At 43.9% G+C, this 17,066-nt stretch overlaps 1 protein-coding gene across 2 annotated transcripts in view; it reads right to left on the minus strand.

The window, feature by feature from the left end:
• The window catches only part of CREB1 (cAMP responsive element binding protein 1), a 51,003-nt gene that overhangs the window by 22,210 nt on the left and 11,727 nt on the right, over window positions 1-17,066 (minus strand). The window contains exons 2-3 of one of the 2 annotated variants that reach the window (XM_072978170.2): window positions 6,263-6,405; window positions 5,238-5,359 (exon numbers count right to left, since the gene is read on the minus strand). In XM_072978170.2, coding sequence (XP_072834271.1) covers window positions 5,238-5,351 — 114 coding nt within the window. In that variant the 5' untranslated portion in view covers window positions 5,352-5,359; window positions 6,263-6,405. The remainder of the gene's footprint in view (window positions 1-5,237; window positions 5,360-6,262; window positions 6,406-17,066) is intronic. The other variant, XM_020780729.3, reaches the window with a different exon arrangement.

Here is a 17,066-nt window from a genome sequence, read left to right on the forward strand (position 1 = left end):
AGACCCAGAGAGTAGCTGGCGTGTTGCTTCCCCCCTCTTGGATGAGACCTGGAGGCCGCTGGAGCGGTGCCCCCCTCCCTGACGACTCCCGGAGAGTTGCTGGTGTGTGTGGCGCCCGCCTCCCCCTTCCTGACGAGATCTGGAGGCTGTTGGTGAGGCGCCCCCCCTTGACGAGACCGGAGGCTGCTGGAGCGGCGCCCCCCTCCCTGATGCGATCTGGAGGCTCCGGCTGAGGCGCCCCCCCTCCCTGACGAACTCCGGAGGTTGCTGGTGAGGCGCACCCCCCCCGACGAGACCCGGAGGCTGTTGGAGCGGCGCCCCCCTCCCTGACGAGACCGGAGGCTGCTGGAGCGGCTCCCTCCCCCTGACGTGATCTGGAGGCTCCGGCTGAGGCGCCCCCCCTCCTTGATGAGCTCCGGTGGTTGTTGGTGAGGCGCACCCCCCCCGACGAGACCCGGAGGCTGTTCGAGCGCGCCCCTTGTTAATATCTGTCTGTTGGTGTGGGGAAACGGACCATCTTAAGCCTTGGGGACCAGTTCTGGGACTATACTGTAAGAGGAAGATCTTGGGTGTCCGGGAACAGGAAGAGCTGTCTCACAGCGCGGCCGCCATGTTGGTCTCCTTAAAGACAGCCTCCCTTCTAAGGCTAGTCCGCCCACTTTGTTCCCCTTGGGTCACTCACAAAGACGCCTCACTCCCCTTACAAGGAAGGGAAAAGAAAAAGAAAAACCCGGGGAGTGAACATTTCGCTATCAGGACTTCTCTGTCTGTGATGCTGCCCATGCTCATTATTGAGAACTATTTGAGGCAATTTTTGAGTAACATCCTCAACCTGGCTCCGCCCTTGCTACTAATATTACACTTAACAGCTTTTGAAATAACATCAGCAACACTAAGTTTAGCAAAACTTAAAAGGACAAGGTTGCGAGGAGGGAGCAGACAGACCTGGTCTACGTGTGGTGGTTTTTTCCCCCCTTTCCTTTCCCCCTTTAAAGTTAAGTTTATATAAGGGTTTTGTATGGTGATTTCTAACAATAATATTGTATAGGGATTTTTTTTCTTTTTAACTTTAATATTGTATAATGTTGTAATTGCCTTTTGCACTTTTGTTTATCTGTGTTATTATTTAGGATTTGTTTTCTGTTTCTTTCCTTTTGATATGGAGTGGAAGGCCTGTTTTCCCAGCGAGGGGCCTTTTAACATCCCTGTGATCACGGGCAGAGGGAGATATGGCGTTGGCACTGTCCCTGCTCATGTCAGTAGAATGATGAACAGATGCTGGAAGGCTGTTCATCGTTCTGAGACTGTGACCAACCCTCAGTATCGAGGTAGCCAGCCCAGTCAGCCCTCCACTCTAACCCTGGCACTTCTGAACGCCAGGTCCGTATCCAACAAAACCCAGTTGATTTAAGATCTTATCCTGGAAGAGGATGCAGACCTGGCATGCATAACCGAAACGTGGATAGGTGGAGACGGGGGTCCCCCCCTTGCTCTCATCTGTCCGCCCGGTTATGCTGTTCAGCACCAGGGTAGACTGGAGGGGCGGGGGGGGGAGTACCCATTGTTTATAAATCCAGCTTGGAGGTTACCAGGTGTTTCTCGGTGGTAAAACCGGGTCTAGAGGCTCTCCACGTGTCGATTGGGGCCAAGGATGGTATTGGGATTTTGCTGGGTTACCGCGCTCCCCGCAATCCAGCCACTTCCCTTCCGGAGCTGGCCGACTTCGTCTCCGTGGCACTGTTGGGATCCCCGAGGCTTCTGGTCTTCAGTGATTTCAACGTGCATATGGGGGCACAGGCTTCGGGGCCAGCTCTTGAGTTCTTGGAAACCATGGCTTCCTTGAACATGTCCCAACATGTCAACGGTCCTACCCACGTGGGTGGCCACACATTGGACCTGTTTTTTTCCACCAGTTGGAACGAGTGTGGTCTGATGGTGGCTGACCTAGTGTCGGTCCCCTTGTCATGGTCAGATCACCACCTGATAAAATGTAACCTCACAGTGGCTCTCCCCCCTCGTAGGGAGCAGGGACCTATTGTCATGGTCTGCCCTCGAAGGCTACTCGATCCTGCTGGATTCCAGGAAGCCATGAGAGGTGTTACGGCTGACCTGGCTAGCACTCCTGTTGAGGCTCTGGTTGATAACTGGTCCACCTTCGCAACCAGGGCTATTGATACGATCGCGCCTAAACGCCCTCTCCGTCGTAAAGCTCGGACAGCACCCTGGTTCAACCAGGATCTCCGGGTGTTGAAGCGGGTTAGGAGACGGCTAGATCGCAAATGGAGAAAAGACCCGACGGATTATAATTGGATAGCTGTCAAGGTTGCTACTAACCTTTACCTGGCTAAGGTAAAGGCTGCCAGTCAAGCATACTTCGCTAACCGGATAAGCGAAGCGTCCAACCAGCAGGCGGAATTATTCCGTATAGTGCGCGACCTATCTGGAACTGGTCTGAGTGATGGGCCTCCCCCTAGTTTTTCACCGGACCAGTTTGCAACATTTTTTAAATCGAAAGTGGAGGCCATCCGCCGGGACCTCTCTCCTTTTTTGAATACAGTGAGTCGAGCAGATATGTCCAGCGCTCCGTCTTGCCCGGTGACTTTCAATTCCTTTCAGCCTGTCACGCCTGATTCTGCGGCCAAGGCGCTTGATCGTTGTCGTGCCACCACCTCCTCCCTTGACCCTTGCCCGGCCTGGCTAATCAAAGCAGCCAGGCCTATAACAACGGAATGGGCCACTGTAATAATTAATGGGCCTCTCCTTGAGGGCAGGTTTCCATCTGCCCTCAAGGAGACACTCATCAGGCCCATCAGAAAGAAACCTAATTTGGCGGCGGACGAAATTGGCAACTATAGGCCCGTCGCCAATGTTTCTTTCTTAAGCAAAGTGGTTGAGAGGGTGGTGGCTGACCAGCTCCAGGCGCACTTGGATGAAACAGAGGCCCTGGATCCATTTCAGTTGGGCTTCAGGCCGCGTCATGGTACAGAAACGGCATTGGTCGCCCTGTGTGATGACCTGTTGGGGGAGGCTGACAGGGGTAAAGTGTCCCTGCTGGTCCTCCTCGACATCTCAGCGGCCTTTGATACCATTGACTACGGTATCCTCCTGGGGAGGCTCTCCGAGCTGGGAATCGGCGGCCTGGCACTGGCCGGGCTCTGTTCCTTCTTGGAGGACCGCCCCCAGAGAGTGCAGCTTGGGGAGAGTGTCTTGGCCCCGTGGAGTCTCAATTGCGGGGTTCCACAGGGGTCGACTATCTCCCCAATGCTGTTTAACATCTATATGAGGTTGTTGGGTGCGGTCATCAGGGGGTGTGGAGCGTCATGTCATCAATATGCTGATGACACTCAGCTCTACATCTCCTTTGTACCAACTGCAGGTGATGCCGTCCTGTCCCTCCAGCGCTTCCTGGAGGCTGTACTGAAGTGGATGCAGGAGAACGGGCTGTGGCTGAACCCGGACAAGACGGAAGTTCTGAGGGTGGGCGCTCCTGTTGCTGGCAGCTTGGGTGACTCTCATTTGGGGGGGGTGATCCTGGCTGCAAAGAGTGGGGTTCGCAGCCTGGGGGTACACCTGGGCCCGACACTCACCATGGAAACGCAGGTGGCGTCAGTGGTCCGCACCGCCTTTTTCCACCTTTGGCGGATTGCCCAGCTGCGTCCTTACCTTGACACGGGGGCGCTCACTACCTTAGTACATGCGCTTGTAATCTCCAGATTAAACCACTGTAACACGCTCTACGTGGGGCTCCCTTTGAAGCTGACGCGTAAACTCCAGGTGGTGCAGAATGCGGCGGCCAGACTCCTCACGGGAGTGAGAAAACATCAACATAACTCTCCTACTCTGGCCATGCTGCATTGGCTGCCCATCCGTTTTCGCATCAACTTCAAACTGTTAATGCTTACATATAAGCCCCTAAATGGTTTAGGACCTCGATACTTGGCGGAACGCCTCCTCCCACCTAGATCTGCCCAGATCACCCGCTCAAGCCAGGAGGTGAGGCTGAGGAGCCTAACGCCGAGGGAGGCCCGGAATGAACGAACACAAAATAGGGCCTTCTCGGCAGTGGCTCCTCGCCTCTGGAATAACCTTCCTCTGGCAATTCGGGTGGCCCCTATGCTGGGCACTTTTAAGAGCCAATTAAAAACATGGTTGTATGTCCAGGCCTTCCCTCCTGTCAATACCTAATTTTCTTCTTTATTTATTATTTCCTTTATTCTCATATATGTCAGTCTGTTTGTAATATTACTATTATTTATTGTATATGTTCCTTTTATTGGAAGCCGCTCAGAGTGGTCTATTTGACCAGATGGGCGGGATACAAATCAAATCAAATCAAATAAATAAATAAATAAACAAACTGCAGTAGCATTGAACTTTTTCAGATTCCATGAGAAACGTTAGCCTTGTAACATACATCAACTATAACGGTGATTTGTTGTTCCAGCACTGAATGGACATTTGGTAGTGGTAAGTCTGACTTAGCTATAGGACAAACGTGGGCGGGAAAAGTGCATAGCAGCTGTTGCTGCACTTTAATTTAAAACTGGCAGTACCCTGTTTCCGCCAAAATAAGACCTGACTTGAAAATAAGCCCTAGTATGATTTTTCAGGATGCTCGTAATATAAGCCCTACTCCAAAAATAAGCCCTAGTTAAGTGAAACCCCACCCTCCACCATTGTGCAGCATTGTACAGCAACCAGAAGATGACATGACAATAAAACATCCCCTGAAAATAAGCCCTAATGCGTTTTTTGGAGCAAAAATTAATATAAGACCCTGTCTTATTTTCTGGGAAACACTGTAGTGTATAGACAGATGGAAGCATTACCCGTAAAACCCTAGCCAAGTCCTCCCTCTGGTTACGTCTGGTATCAAGATAGCACTGTGGCAAGTGTCTGCCTGACAACTCAGTATCTGCAGTTGAACTGCACTCTGGCCCAGCTGTTCCTAACTGCCCTTGATAATAATCATCTCCCCGAGTGAAACTTTCTGCACTTCTGTAAAAAGGGAGAACAAGGAAATTTTGCAAATGTACTGATGTCATTCCCAATTTTGTATGTGCCAAGCTAAGTGCCTAACTAATCAGGGAGATCTGCATAATCTGCATGGGGAGATACTCCCATTTAAAAAACAAAGTTGAGGGAGGGATATATCTTTGGGGGGGGGAAAAGAACATTGGGAATGTGTGAGTTTAGAAAACAGCACACACAGGACACCTTGCCGAACAGAATATTACCTGGGCTAATGTTGCAATTTGTGGCTGCGCCTGTACCGTCATCTGTTGGTTTTCTGGCTCTGTAACTGCTGCATCTCCACTCTGTTGGTTCTCTGCAGCAGATTCCATTGTCATTTAGTTTTCTACAATGATAACGATTTGCATTATTAGTACAATCCGTTTCTTTCATTTTGTTCCTGTAAATCCTGATTATAAGCTTTAACTGCCAACTTTGCACAGAATGTAAGATGCCCTATGAATTAGTTACCAGAGAATTTATGTTACTTTCCCTTATTTACACAGTTACTGCTTTTTTTTTTTTTTTTGGACTTATATACCGCCCCATAGCGCTACAAGCACTCTCTGGGCGGTTTACAATTTAATTATACAGGCTACACATTGCCCCCCCCAGCAAGCTGGGTACTCATTTTACCGACCTTGGAAGGATGGAAGGCTGAGTCAACCTTGAGCCGGCTACCTGGGATTTGAACCCCAGGTCGTGAGCACAGTTTTAGCTGCAGTGTAGCGTTTTAGGTAAGAGTACAAACTTAGGTAAGAGTACAAAGTTACATACACATTTATTCAAGGTAATGCACAATTAAACCCGACAGCATTTTCTTCCTGGTTAATGGACTGGATCCAGAGAAAACTACATGTAAATGGGTTGAAGAAAATTGACCTTCCATTGTGGCAGATTCCTAACAAGCTCTCTTAAGCTTCAAATAATTTTCCTACATAGTGATGACCGCAAAGCAGGAGCCTGGACAGCATGTAATGGAGAAACTAACCCGATAGATTCTCCCTACCAACTCAGCTTGCTCTGTTCAGCAGCATTGCTTGATCCTTGGGAAAACTTGTTCCAGGGATGAGGGCAGGGGTCTGCCACACAGTAAAGTTAGCTTTCACCAACTCTACTTGGTGAGCATTTCCCCTAGTTCCAGTCCATTGTGTTAAAGATTGCTTTTCATGTTAATTTTATACAAGAAATTCAAGAACATAATGGTTAGTTACATTAAAGATCAATGTGACATAAATAAATTACATACATTGAATGGTAAACTGTATCTTCAAAAATGCCAATCAAAAACTTCTAGCATGAACTTCATATGCCAAAGCTTTAAAAACCAGGTTGACTAGGTCAAGTCAAGACCTGCCCCTTCTGACAGTTCTTCAAAATGCAGGATTAAGCCTATTGCAAAATTAAAGGGAAACAATTTATGGCCCAGAAGAAATAGTGTCAATGAAATGTTTAATACTGGCAAATCTGGTAGTCTGTGATGAAACTGGAATAAGTAATACTTGACTACATCCAACAACATTTCAGCATCAAATGTGTCGTATTAAGACAAAATACTCAACTACAGACACTGTAAACCGTTACTTGAATGTTTTCTGTTGAAATTAAAGAGAAATCATATTTGGGCAAAGCAGAGAAATAATAGCACAAACTTTTGTGGCAAACTGGCTGGGAGCATTTCTGTCTTGAATATCCATCCAGGAGCATAAAGTATCCATGGAAAAACTTTCTTCATATTTGCATTGTCCAGCAGCTAATCAAGGAAAACTTGCTGAAGAACACATTTTGTGCAGTGTAATGTCTCCTGTTACTGGATTTGGATCTGACTAGATTATGTCTATGTAAACAATAAAGCATATGATCAGGTGGTTTAAAATAAAAATAGCTTACATGACAAAATATAAAGTTTTCCTGTACAGTATATTTATCAGCCCATAGTAACCCATGATTTTAACCTGTTCTTCAAATCAAAATTAGAACCCAATTATTTGAGATTATTTTCCAGTTCTAGTCTGGAGGGCAACTGCAAATCATAGTTCACCAATACAGATACAAACTATGATATGAGCTACAGGAAAAAAATGAAATCAAACCACACACTTAAGAGAAAGGGCTGTAAGGCTCACTTCTCAAATCCAAATATCATCAGTATTACAAAAGCTTCACCAGTTAGTGCAAGTGTCTGGGCCCAAATTCAATGTGTGCCAGACTCCTACATTTCAAGATCCAGGAATGAAACCTGTCTGCAGACAATACTACCATCGGAGAGGAAACTGTAGTCTACTGGCAGATCCATTTTTCTTCTGGCTCCTTGTCCTGAACATATTCTCATCAGAAATATAACATTCACTCAGTTAGCCACTTTAGATAGACAGTAAGTCAATGACTACTTTTTAAACATGCTTTTGCATTATAGGTGGTTGGGAACCACTGTTGTAAAATGTCAACTCTTGTTTCATTTGACTGTGAAACTGAGTTTTTACACTGTACTACTTATATTTCTGCTGTAAATTATTTTCAGAATGTTGTCAGGAAAGTAGGCCAGATATTTATGAATTAATGAATTTATGTAGAGCTGTGCACTGAAGGACCCACTGAAGAGGCCTACAACTGGACACTGGTTTGGGGATAATCCTACAGGCAAATTAGGTGGATCTATGAGCATCTGTGTTTTGGTACCACTCAAAGGATGTGCTGAAGGAACCATGATTTCTGTTTGCTTCTTGCAGCATGTTTGTTGATTGACTTTGGTTTTAGTGCTATTGTTATGTGCTTTTTTAATCCATATATTGTAAACTGTCTAGAACACTGGTTCTTAACCTTGGGTTACTCAGGAGTTTTGGACTGCAACTCCCAGAAGCCTTCACCACCAGCTGTCCTGACTGGGGTTTCTGGGAGTTGCAGTTCAAAAGCATCCCAGTAACAAAGGTTAAGAACCACTGGTCTAGAATAGTACTTCACAATAATGGGGCAGTATATAAATCTAATAAATAAAAAGTTTGTGGCATTAAGAGATTAACTATAGGATGCCAGCATCCACATACTCTTTTACAGATTGAGCGACTCTGTAAGATAAGCAGAGCATGCACGCTAAGAGGGATCATTCTGGCATGCTGAAGCTCTAAAACCGGGGGGGGGGGGGTTCCAAACTTTTCAGTGTGAGGGCCACATCATATATTTTACATGTTTTCAAGGGCCGAAGAAGCAAAGGGGGACCCAAGCAACCCCCCACCCCTGCTCGGGTCCCCCTTCCCACCTCTTCCTATGCCCGAGTGGGGATAGGAAAAGGAGTGAAGCCTGCTTTAAGCAATCCACCATCACCATGGTCTTTGCAAAGACAGTGGAGGTGGGGGATCGCTTCTATCAGGCTTCGCTCCTCTTCCTATATCTGTCAGGGCATAGAAAGAGGAGGGAAGGGAGACCGTTTACAAAGACAGTTGGGGTGGGAGATTGCTTGGGGCCCCCTTCCCTCCTCTTCCTATGCCCAGGCTGGATAAAAAGGCAAGGCCAGCCAGATGTGGCCCACAAGCCGTAGCTTGGAGATCCCTGCTCTAGAATGATCAGAAGACCTCTGCACAGGCACAGAACTAACCCCAAGTGTGTGATTCACATAGGCCATGAAGAACATAGAGATCAAAGAAGCAAGAAGGAATTTAGTTTTGCGCTGGTAAAGAACATTTTATTCGGACTATTAATATTCAAACTTTTTCTGACACAGTAGGATTATTAGTATAAGCCCTCCTTGGACCCCACAGAACAAGATAATTAGTGGCCAGTCTCTAATATCCCATTCTTGGGCAAGGTGCTGGAGCAGGTTGTGGCTTCTCAGCTCCAGAGGTTCCTGGATGAGACGGAGTATCCAGATGCATTTCAATCTGGCTTCAGGCTTCGTTATGGGACAAAGACTGCTTTGGTCGCCTTTGTGGATGACCTATGCTGGGATTGGGCAGCGGGAATGTGTCCCTGTTGGTTCTGTTGGACTTCTCAGTGGCTTTTGATACCATCGACTGTAGTACCCTTCTGGGCCCTCTCTCTGGAATGGGAATGGGACTTGGAGGCACTGTTTAACAGTGACACCAGTCCTTCCTGGACGTGAGAACCCGGCAAATGGTGCTGGGGGACTCTTGTTCAATACCCCGGCCTTTGGCTGGTGGTGCCCCTCAGGGATCTTTTGTCCTCTACGCTATTTAACATTTACATGAAACTGCTGGGAGAGGTTGTCTAGAGTTTTGGGGTTCAGTGTCACCAGTATGCTGATGACACCAAACACATACTCTCTCTCCTTCCCATCTAAAGCCAAGGAAGCCGTTTCAGTTCTAAATCAGTGTCTGGTGTCAGTGAGGGTGGACTGGATGAGGGTGAATAAACTGAAAATCCAAACATGACAGAGATGCTCCTGGTCATTTGAAAATTAGATCAAGGAATAGGGTTGCAGCCTATGATGGGGTTACTCTCCCTCTGAAAACACAGGCATGCAGCTTGGAGGTGTTCCTGGATTCATCTCTGAGCCTGGATGTCCAGCTTTTGGCAGTGGCCAGGACTGCTTTCACACAGTTAAAGCTAGTGTGCCAGCTGCACCTCTTCCTTAAGAGGGCTGATCTGGCCACATTGACACATGCCCTGGTTGTATCTTGACTGGATTACTGCAACATTGTCTACGTGGGGCTATGTTTGGAAAGTGTTTGGAAACTCCAGAGGGTCCAAAATACAGCAGCCAGATTGTTGACTGGGGCTGGTTACAGAGATCATATGACACCCACCCCCCACTACACAGCTTCACTGTCCGCTAATCCATTTCTGGGCACAAATCAAAGTGCTGGTCTTAACCTATAAAGCCCTAAATGACTTGTGGCCAAGCTATCTAAAAACTGTATCTCCCTCTATGAGCCTGCCCAGACCTTAAGATCACCAGGGAAGGCCTTTCTCTCAGGCCAACCACCCTCACAGGTGTGCTTGGTGGGGACCCAGGAAAGGGCCTTCTCTGTTGCTGCTCCCAAACACTAGCGCTCCCTCCCACAGGAAGCTAGGCTGACCCCATCATTGCTGTCCTTCCCCAATCAGGCAAAGATCTTTCTCTCCAGGTAGGCTTTCCCTTAATAACTGGTGGTCTGAGAGGGCTTTTCGAATGGATTGTTGTGCTACTGTTTTTAGTTTTTAAATATTGTCTTTTTAATTATGTAAGCCACCTTGGGTTCTTTTTAAGAAGAAAGGTGGGATAAAAATATTTTAAATATAAATATCTTTTCTTTGCAATCAAAGTGCTGGCTTATTTATTTAAATATAAATAAAACCCAACACTTTGATTGCAAAGAAAAGATTATTCACTGAATACTTCATTAATCTTACCTGTGTAGTTCAAGAACTGAATTTCGAAACCACACATTCTTGGATAAGGCAAGTTCTAAAAAGATTAATTAGAAAAGGAAACCCTGAAATATATTGAACAAACTTATTTTTGCACAACTTGAATTAAGCAGTATGTTTTACTTTTTAGATCACTGGGCATATGTATTATTTCACGTTTGTAAAAATGGATGCAAATATCTTTGACAATGAAGGAGGAAAATGTTCATCTTTACTGATATTTTGTCTTGTTAATATAATTTCAGATTATTTTATACCTCTGGGCTATATAGTGGTGCCTCGCATAGCGACGATAATCGGTGCAGCAAAAATTGCTTCAAAGCGATTTCGTTGCTATGCAATATTAAGAAGCCCATAGGAATGCATTGAAATCCCTTCAATGCGTTCCTATGGGCTTCAGACTCACCTTTAAGCAAAAATCTTCTATGGTAGCCATTTTCGCTGCCCGGTAAGCGAGGAATCCGTCCCAGAAAACAGCAAGTGGCCATTTTTTTACCCAGCGGCCATTTGGGAACCGCTGATCAGCTGTTAAAAAAATCATCGCTTTGTGATGATCGGTAAGCGAAACAGGGTACCGATCATCACAAAGCGATTTTTCCCCATGGGGAACATCGCAAAGTGATCGCAAAAAGTTAATTGCTATGCGATTTCGTCATTAAACAGGGCGCCCGTTAAGCGAGGCACCACTGTACATATAAAAGAGTCATATAATTTATTATCTACCAGATACTGCTGCTTGAGCACAGAGATGAGTACTATATGGCTAAAAAAACTACAACGAAACCCAGAAATCATTAATTATTGATGCCTTTTCTTTCTTCTTTTTTAAAAATAGAAGCATCAGGTCCTAATATTTCAGAATCAAAACATAAAGTGGAAATGAAAAACTAAATAATTTGTTCATTCTTTCTTAGAGTTACAGCATATATACCTGATTTTAGCACTTTCTCAAGTGGCCAGAAAAGGAAGGGAAAGCATGAAAAGAAAGAAGGACAAAAGGGGCTACTCTCTAGAATATGAGAAATAAAGTTATTTTTAAAACAAAATTGCAAAAGGCATCAGGAAACTGAAGAAAAAGTATAGTAGGAAAGTATTTTCTTTTGAAAAATTAGACTGGGCTTTTTGAGTCATTTACAGTACAATCCTATAAATTTTTATTTGCAGTAAAATTTTACTGTGCTCAATAAGACTTACTCCAAGGAACATATGACGAAGACAGCAACCTTACTCTATGATAATGCAATACTGTAATTTCAGTTCTCATTTATTTTACATTTATTTCGGCATTTCAGTTGAATTTGTGATTATTCAGTGGTGAAGTCTTTATACTTAGCAAAACAGTAGTGATAAAGTGAGGGTATAATGGTTGTTGTGGGTTTTTTGGGCTCTTTGGCCGTGTTCTGAAGGTTGTTCTTTCTAACGTTTCGCCAGTCTCTGTGGCCAGCATCTTGGAAGATGCCGGCCACAGAGACTGACGAAACGTTAGGAAGAACAACCTTCAGAACATGACCAAAGAGCCCGAAAAACCCACAACAACCATTAGATCCTGGCCGTGAAAGCCTTCGCGAATACATTGAGGGTATAATCATAACAAAATCAGGGGCTCATACTTTTTTTTAATTCCACAGCTTTAGAATCTAATTGTCACCTTGAAAATTATATTTGACTACAAAAGACTGTTTTGTTACAACAACCTCCACTGGCTTGAACTTTTGACTAATGTTCCCTAAACAGAAAGTTTCTTTCATCTCCACAAGCAACTCCAATCCAAAACAGGCTTCCACTGAAGGAAAAGAGAGAAGATGACTTTCATCAATTCCCTCTCCCCTCTAAACTCTGTTGCATCACCTCCCACAATGCTCTGTGTGGTCTTCCAATTCCCTTGGGAGACCCAGGATAATACAATTCAGTTCAATTCGTATTGTAGGGCCACAGATCTGAGATCCAGAATAAAGAAAAAATAGTTTCTCCTTCCGTCTTCTGCCAGCAAATGTGGTCCATGAATGCAAGTCTGCTTTATGTTTAATTGCAGATTAAACTCCTTTTAAAAACTGTCATAGTTCCATAGAGGAATTTCAGCCACGTGTTTCCCCTGCCACAATAAGCAAAAACCTGACTAGCAGACCTTGCTGCTAGCACCTCCTGAAGGTACAGGAGTTAGGCACAGACTTCACAAATCCATGATTCCTACTCTCTTTAACTGCTTGAGTCAGACAATACTCCAGCTTCCCTTGGCTCTCTTATTATTTCATGCCATGCTTTTTCCTATACCCTAATGATGCCTCAGAACTTTTGTCTCCTTTGTTGCCGCCTTCTTCAACTCTATAGCAATGTCACCAACACTCTCTTAAGTTGCACATGGCTCCCAAGGCTGTTTTTGTGGTCCAACCATGCTGCCAAAATGTGGTGGAAAACTACTAAAACAAAAATTTCCTCCTTGTATTAAAGGCTTTAAAAATAGTTTATTTGATTGTTTGCTGCCCAAATTCAGCAGCATATTAGGAAAACTCCTTTAAAGCAAGCATTTCCTCCTTTTAAAATGGCTTTTCCATCTATATTTATGACGAACATTTCAGAGTGCAATTTGCTTCCAAAATTTGGTAGCAGTTATGGTAGGTTCTAGGGCCATGACATTAACGAACTGAAGTTACCCACTCTGCACTAAAGTCTCAGCAAAGCTTATCTATTTCCTGCAACTTTCATGTCCATACTGCTTCACTTGCTTCTAACACCATTTTTCTTTCTTTCAACAAAGTGACCTTTTATTGACTCACAAAGCTGAAGACAAAAAAACTCTATGGCTAACAACTTCCTATATAGACAGACAGGCTGCCACCAATATCAACACAGAAATTCTGTACTGTTGATCATAAGAAATCACTCCTGTTGACAAACAGCTGAATGACCAAATGCAATATAAGATTAAAGTTTCCCTCCTGTCTGAGCATGTGCACACAACATACTTATTTTTACATTTAAAGTACATTTACTGTACAAAATACGATCACCTTTAGACTACTTAACACAAAGCTACTCTGCCTTAAATACAACTACACACAAAAAAGGAGTCTGAAAATGCAACTTTAAAAAAGATGAGGATTTCAAATTGATAAAGCATGACAGGTATTTACTTAACTAAATCTAACCACTTGTCCCAGTTGCACTTGACCACAGCGTAGAGATGACAGTGTTCTTTCTGTGCCTACAGAACCAAATACTATGCCAATAAAAACTTGCCTTATGGCAGTGATGGCAAACCTTTTTGAGCCCGAGAGCCCAAACTGCAAAAATAAATAAATAAAAACCCCAGCTGGCGGGTGGTGGCGGCAGAGGCAGCAGCGGTGGAAGTGGAGGCGAAAGCAGGAATCTCAGGCACAAAGGTGCCTCCAGACCCCACTCCGGATCCACCTCCAGTCATGCCCAACCCTGCCACTACCTGCTCAGCCGGCCCGCCACCACCAGCTGCTCCGGAGCCTGGGCTGCCGCCTGTCGGGGCACTAGTACTGTGGCTGCAGCCGCCTCCTCAGGTTTGGCTGCCTAAAACATAGCTAACAGGAACTGGATGGAGGTTTATCTCAAGTTCCTTTGTTGACACTCTCTGCTGACAACTACTACCTCTTCCTGCTGGGCTTCTTCTCACTTCCCTTAATTCCCAATATTTCATTGACTGGGGTTGCCAGGATTTCTTTGCTGGCAGATACAGCACCATACTGAGAAATTAGTGGGGCTGCACGGTGCAAATGCACACCTGGGAAAGTTAATGAGACAAGATCTATTACATCAGCTTGACTTATGGCATTAATGAAGGCAACTGTGACCCTACACAGGTTTCTCCGCTGCAGTTGCCTTGGTCTTTCACCATTGGAAACACTGGCTAAAATTGATGGAAGCTCCAGTCCAACATCTGGAGGGTAACAATCGTTCATCTCTGCATTAAAGTCTCCGGGTATTCTCAATAAGTCCTTTACTGTTGAAGATAATAACAACATTGCATACTTTCTAACACTAGTTATCAGGAGGAGATGAGGCTTTAAAGACCAAAAGGGAATCCTCCTTTCCCACTAGCCTATTGATAAAGTTCTTTCCCCCAGTTCTGGCTTGCCCCTCCCCTCTTCCTGTTTGTTTGCTAGTTAGAATCCCTCTTGCCCAGCCCTTTCCTAAATTCCAAACATGCAGAAAGCAGAGAGTGGTCTCTTCCACATGTTGCAATATGTTTTTCCTGTTTTTCTACTATAGGCAGCAACTGTAAGTAAAGATACATTCTTTTCCAATTAAAATGCTTTCAAAGTGATTTTAACACATACAGTTACCATACTAGTTACTATGAAAAGGGGTGGGCTACTGAGACCTACGTAATCCATTCTCTTATGCTTTCTCTGCACAGTTGTTTGTACCTGATACTCAGCTAACTATAAATGAAATTAACCGGATTCTCCAATACTTATAGCACACTGTAACAATAACGGAGTCATGTATTAATAATTGTCCAAGAGCTTAGCAGCAGAGAACACACTCTATATTCAGAAAATACCAGACATACTCTCTGGCACCCCCATTTAAAAAGATCAGTTAAGCCACTGGTTCTTAACCTTGGGTTATTCAGGAGTTTTGGACTGCAACTCCCAGAAACCTTTACCACCAGCTGTCCTGACTGGGGTTTCTGGGAGTTGCAGTTCAAAAGCATCCGAGTAACAAAGGTTAAGAACCACTGAGTTAAGCCACTGTGAATAAGAAATATACTGGGCTTTACATGCAAACTCTTTGATCTGATCTAAGGCAACTTCTTATGCTCTTATACTTGCCTTTGCAGTGCATGCGTTATATAGCTTTTGTGTTAACCTTTCCACAGCAAGTACAGTGGTGCCTCACACAACAATGTTAATTGGTTCCAAAAAAAATCAACGTTGTGTGAAACATCGTTCTGTGAAACACCATTTCCCATAGGAATGAATTGAAAACTGGTTAATCCGTTCCAATTGGAACAGATTGCCATCGTTCAGTGAAAATCCCCATAGGAAACATCGTTGAGTGAAACAATGTTTCCTATATTGGAATGTATTGAAGCCGACTCAATACATTTCAATGCCTTTGCGAAGTCCTTTTTCGCTCCTGTAAAAGTGTCTTACAATGTTTGGACACTGTTTTAAATGATTGCAATGGTTAGTCCACCTCCTGAAACCTATGCAAACTTAATTTGATGTTGTTCAGAGTCGTCCTTAATTTTTAGTGATTTTTTGAATTTTCTCTCATTGGAATGTATTGAACTTTCCGTCCAATGCATTCCATTGAGAGAAAATTCAAAAAATCACCAAAAATTAAGGACGACTCAGAACAACACCAAATTAAGTTTGCATAGGGTTCAGGAGGTGGGCTAACGATTGCAAGCATTTAAAACCTGTTCCAAACATTGTAAGACCCTTAAAAATGAGCGAAAACGGAAGAGCTTCAAAAGCACTGAAGCCGGCTTCAGTGCTTTTGAAGTCTTTTCCGATGTCCCTTTTCGCTCATTTTTAAGTGTCTTACAATGTTTGTAACAGGTTTTAAATGCTTGCAATTGTTAGCCCACCTCCTGAACCCTATGCAAACTTAATTTGGTGTTGTTCTGAGTCGTCCTTAATTTTTGGTGATTTTTTGTTTTCCCTATTTAAATGAATTGAACTGTCCATTCAATTGATTTAAATGGGGAAAATTAAAAAAATCATCAAAAATTAATGAAGACTCAGAACAAAACCAAATTAAGTTTGCACATGTTTCACAAGGTGCACTATGGAATCCAAGCATTTAAAACAGGTTTCAAACATTTTAAAACACTTTTAAATGAGCAAAAAGGGACATCGTTAAGTGAAATTCCCCCATAGAGAACATCGTTAAACGATGGGGGAAATTTCTCAAAAAAACCCATCGCTGTGTGAATTCATCGTTGTATGAAGCAATCGTTGTGCGAGGCACCACTGTATTATGTTTTGGATTGCATTCAGAACATGGACTTGACTATATTGAGCAGTTTGAAAATACTAGGCTATTACAAATGACACCCATCCAGATTTAGGCAGAAGTGTGGATGGCTGTTTGGCAATTATCTGTTCAATAAAACTACTACTAATAGTACTTTTAAGAAATGTCAGCCTTAATAATATTAATAAACCTTAATAATTTTACACAGTGCCTATTTTTATTGATTTTTCACACTTGATTTTATTATTGTTATTTTCGTACTTTAAAGCACTGGTTCTTAACCTTGGGTTACTCAGGAGTTTTGGACTGCAACTCCCAGAAGCCTTCACCACCAGCTGTCCTGACTAGGGTTTCTGGGATTTGCACTTCAAAAGCATCCGAGTAACAAAGGTTAAGAACCACTGCTTTAAAGAATAGTGTTTTTCACACCTTTTGTTTATTAACTACCCTTCCTGAAGATGCTTCTTGAAATGTCTTGTTTTTATAAATCACCCTTTGGCAACTATTTTGTGTTCACCTCTTTTTTGCCTATCAGGGTTAGGCCACAGAAGTACATGTTCTCTTCCATTTCTGGAAGGCAAACCTTTTCTTCACAAAATTTCTGTGTCATGCCTTTGCACCTCTTCTTAATCAGTTTTGTTTTACATTAGTTTTAATGTGAATAAGGTTTCTCTCCTCATCTATGATTCAAAACCAAAATTCAGAGGTGGCTATTGGGAACAGAGAAGACAAAA

The sequence above is a fragment of the Pogona vitticeps genome, chromosome 1 (genome assembly GCF_051106095.1).
Source record: "Pogona vitticeps strain Pit_001003342236 chromosome 1, PviZW2.1, whole genome shotgun sequence".
NCBI classification, from domain to species: Eukaryota; Metazoa; Chordata; class Lepidosauria; order Squamata; family Agamidae; genus Pogona; species Pogona vitticeps.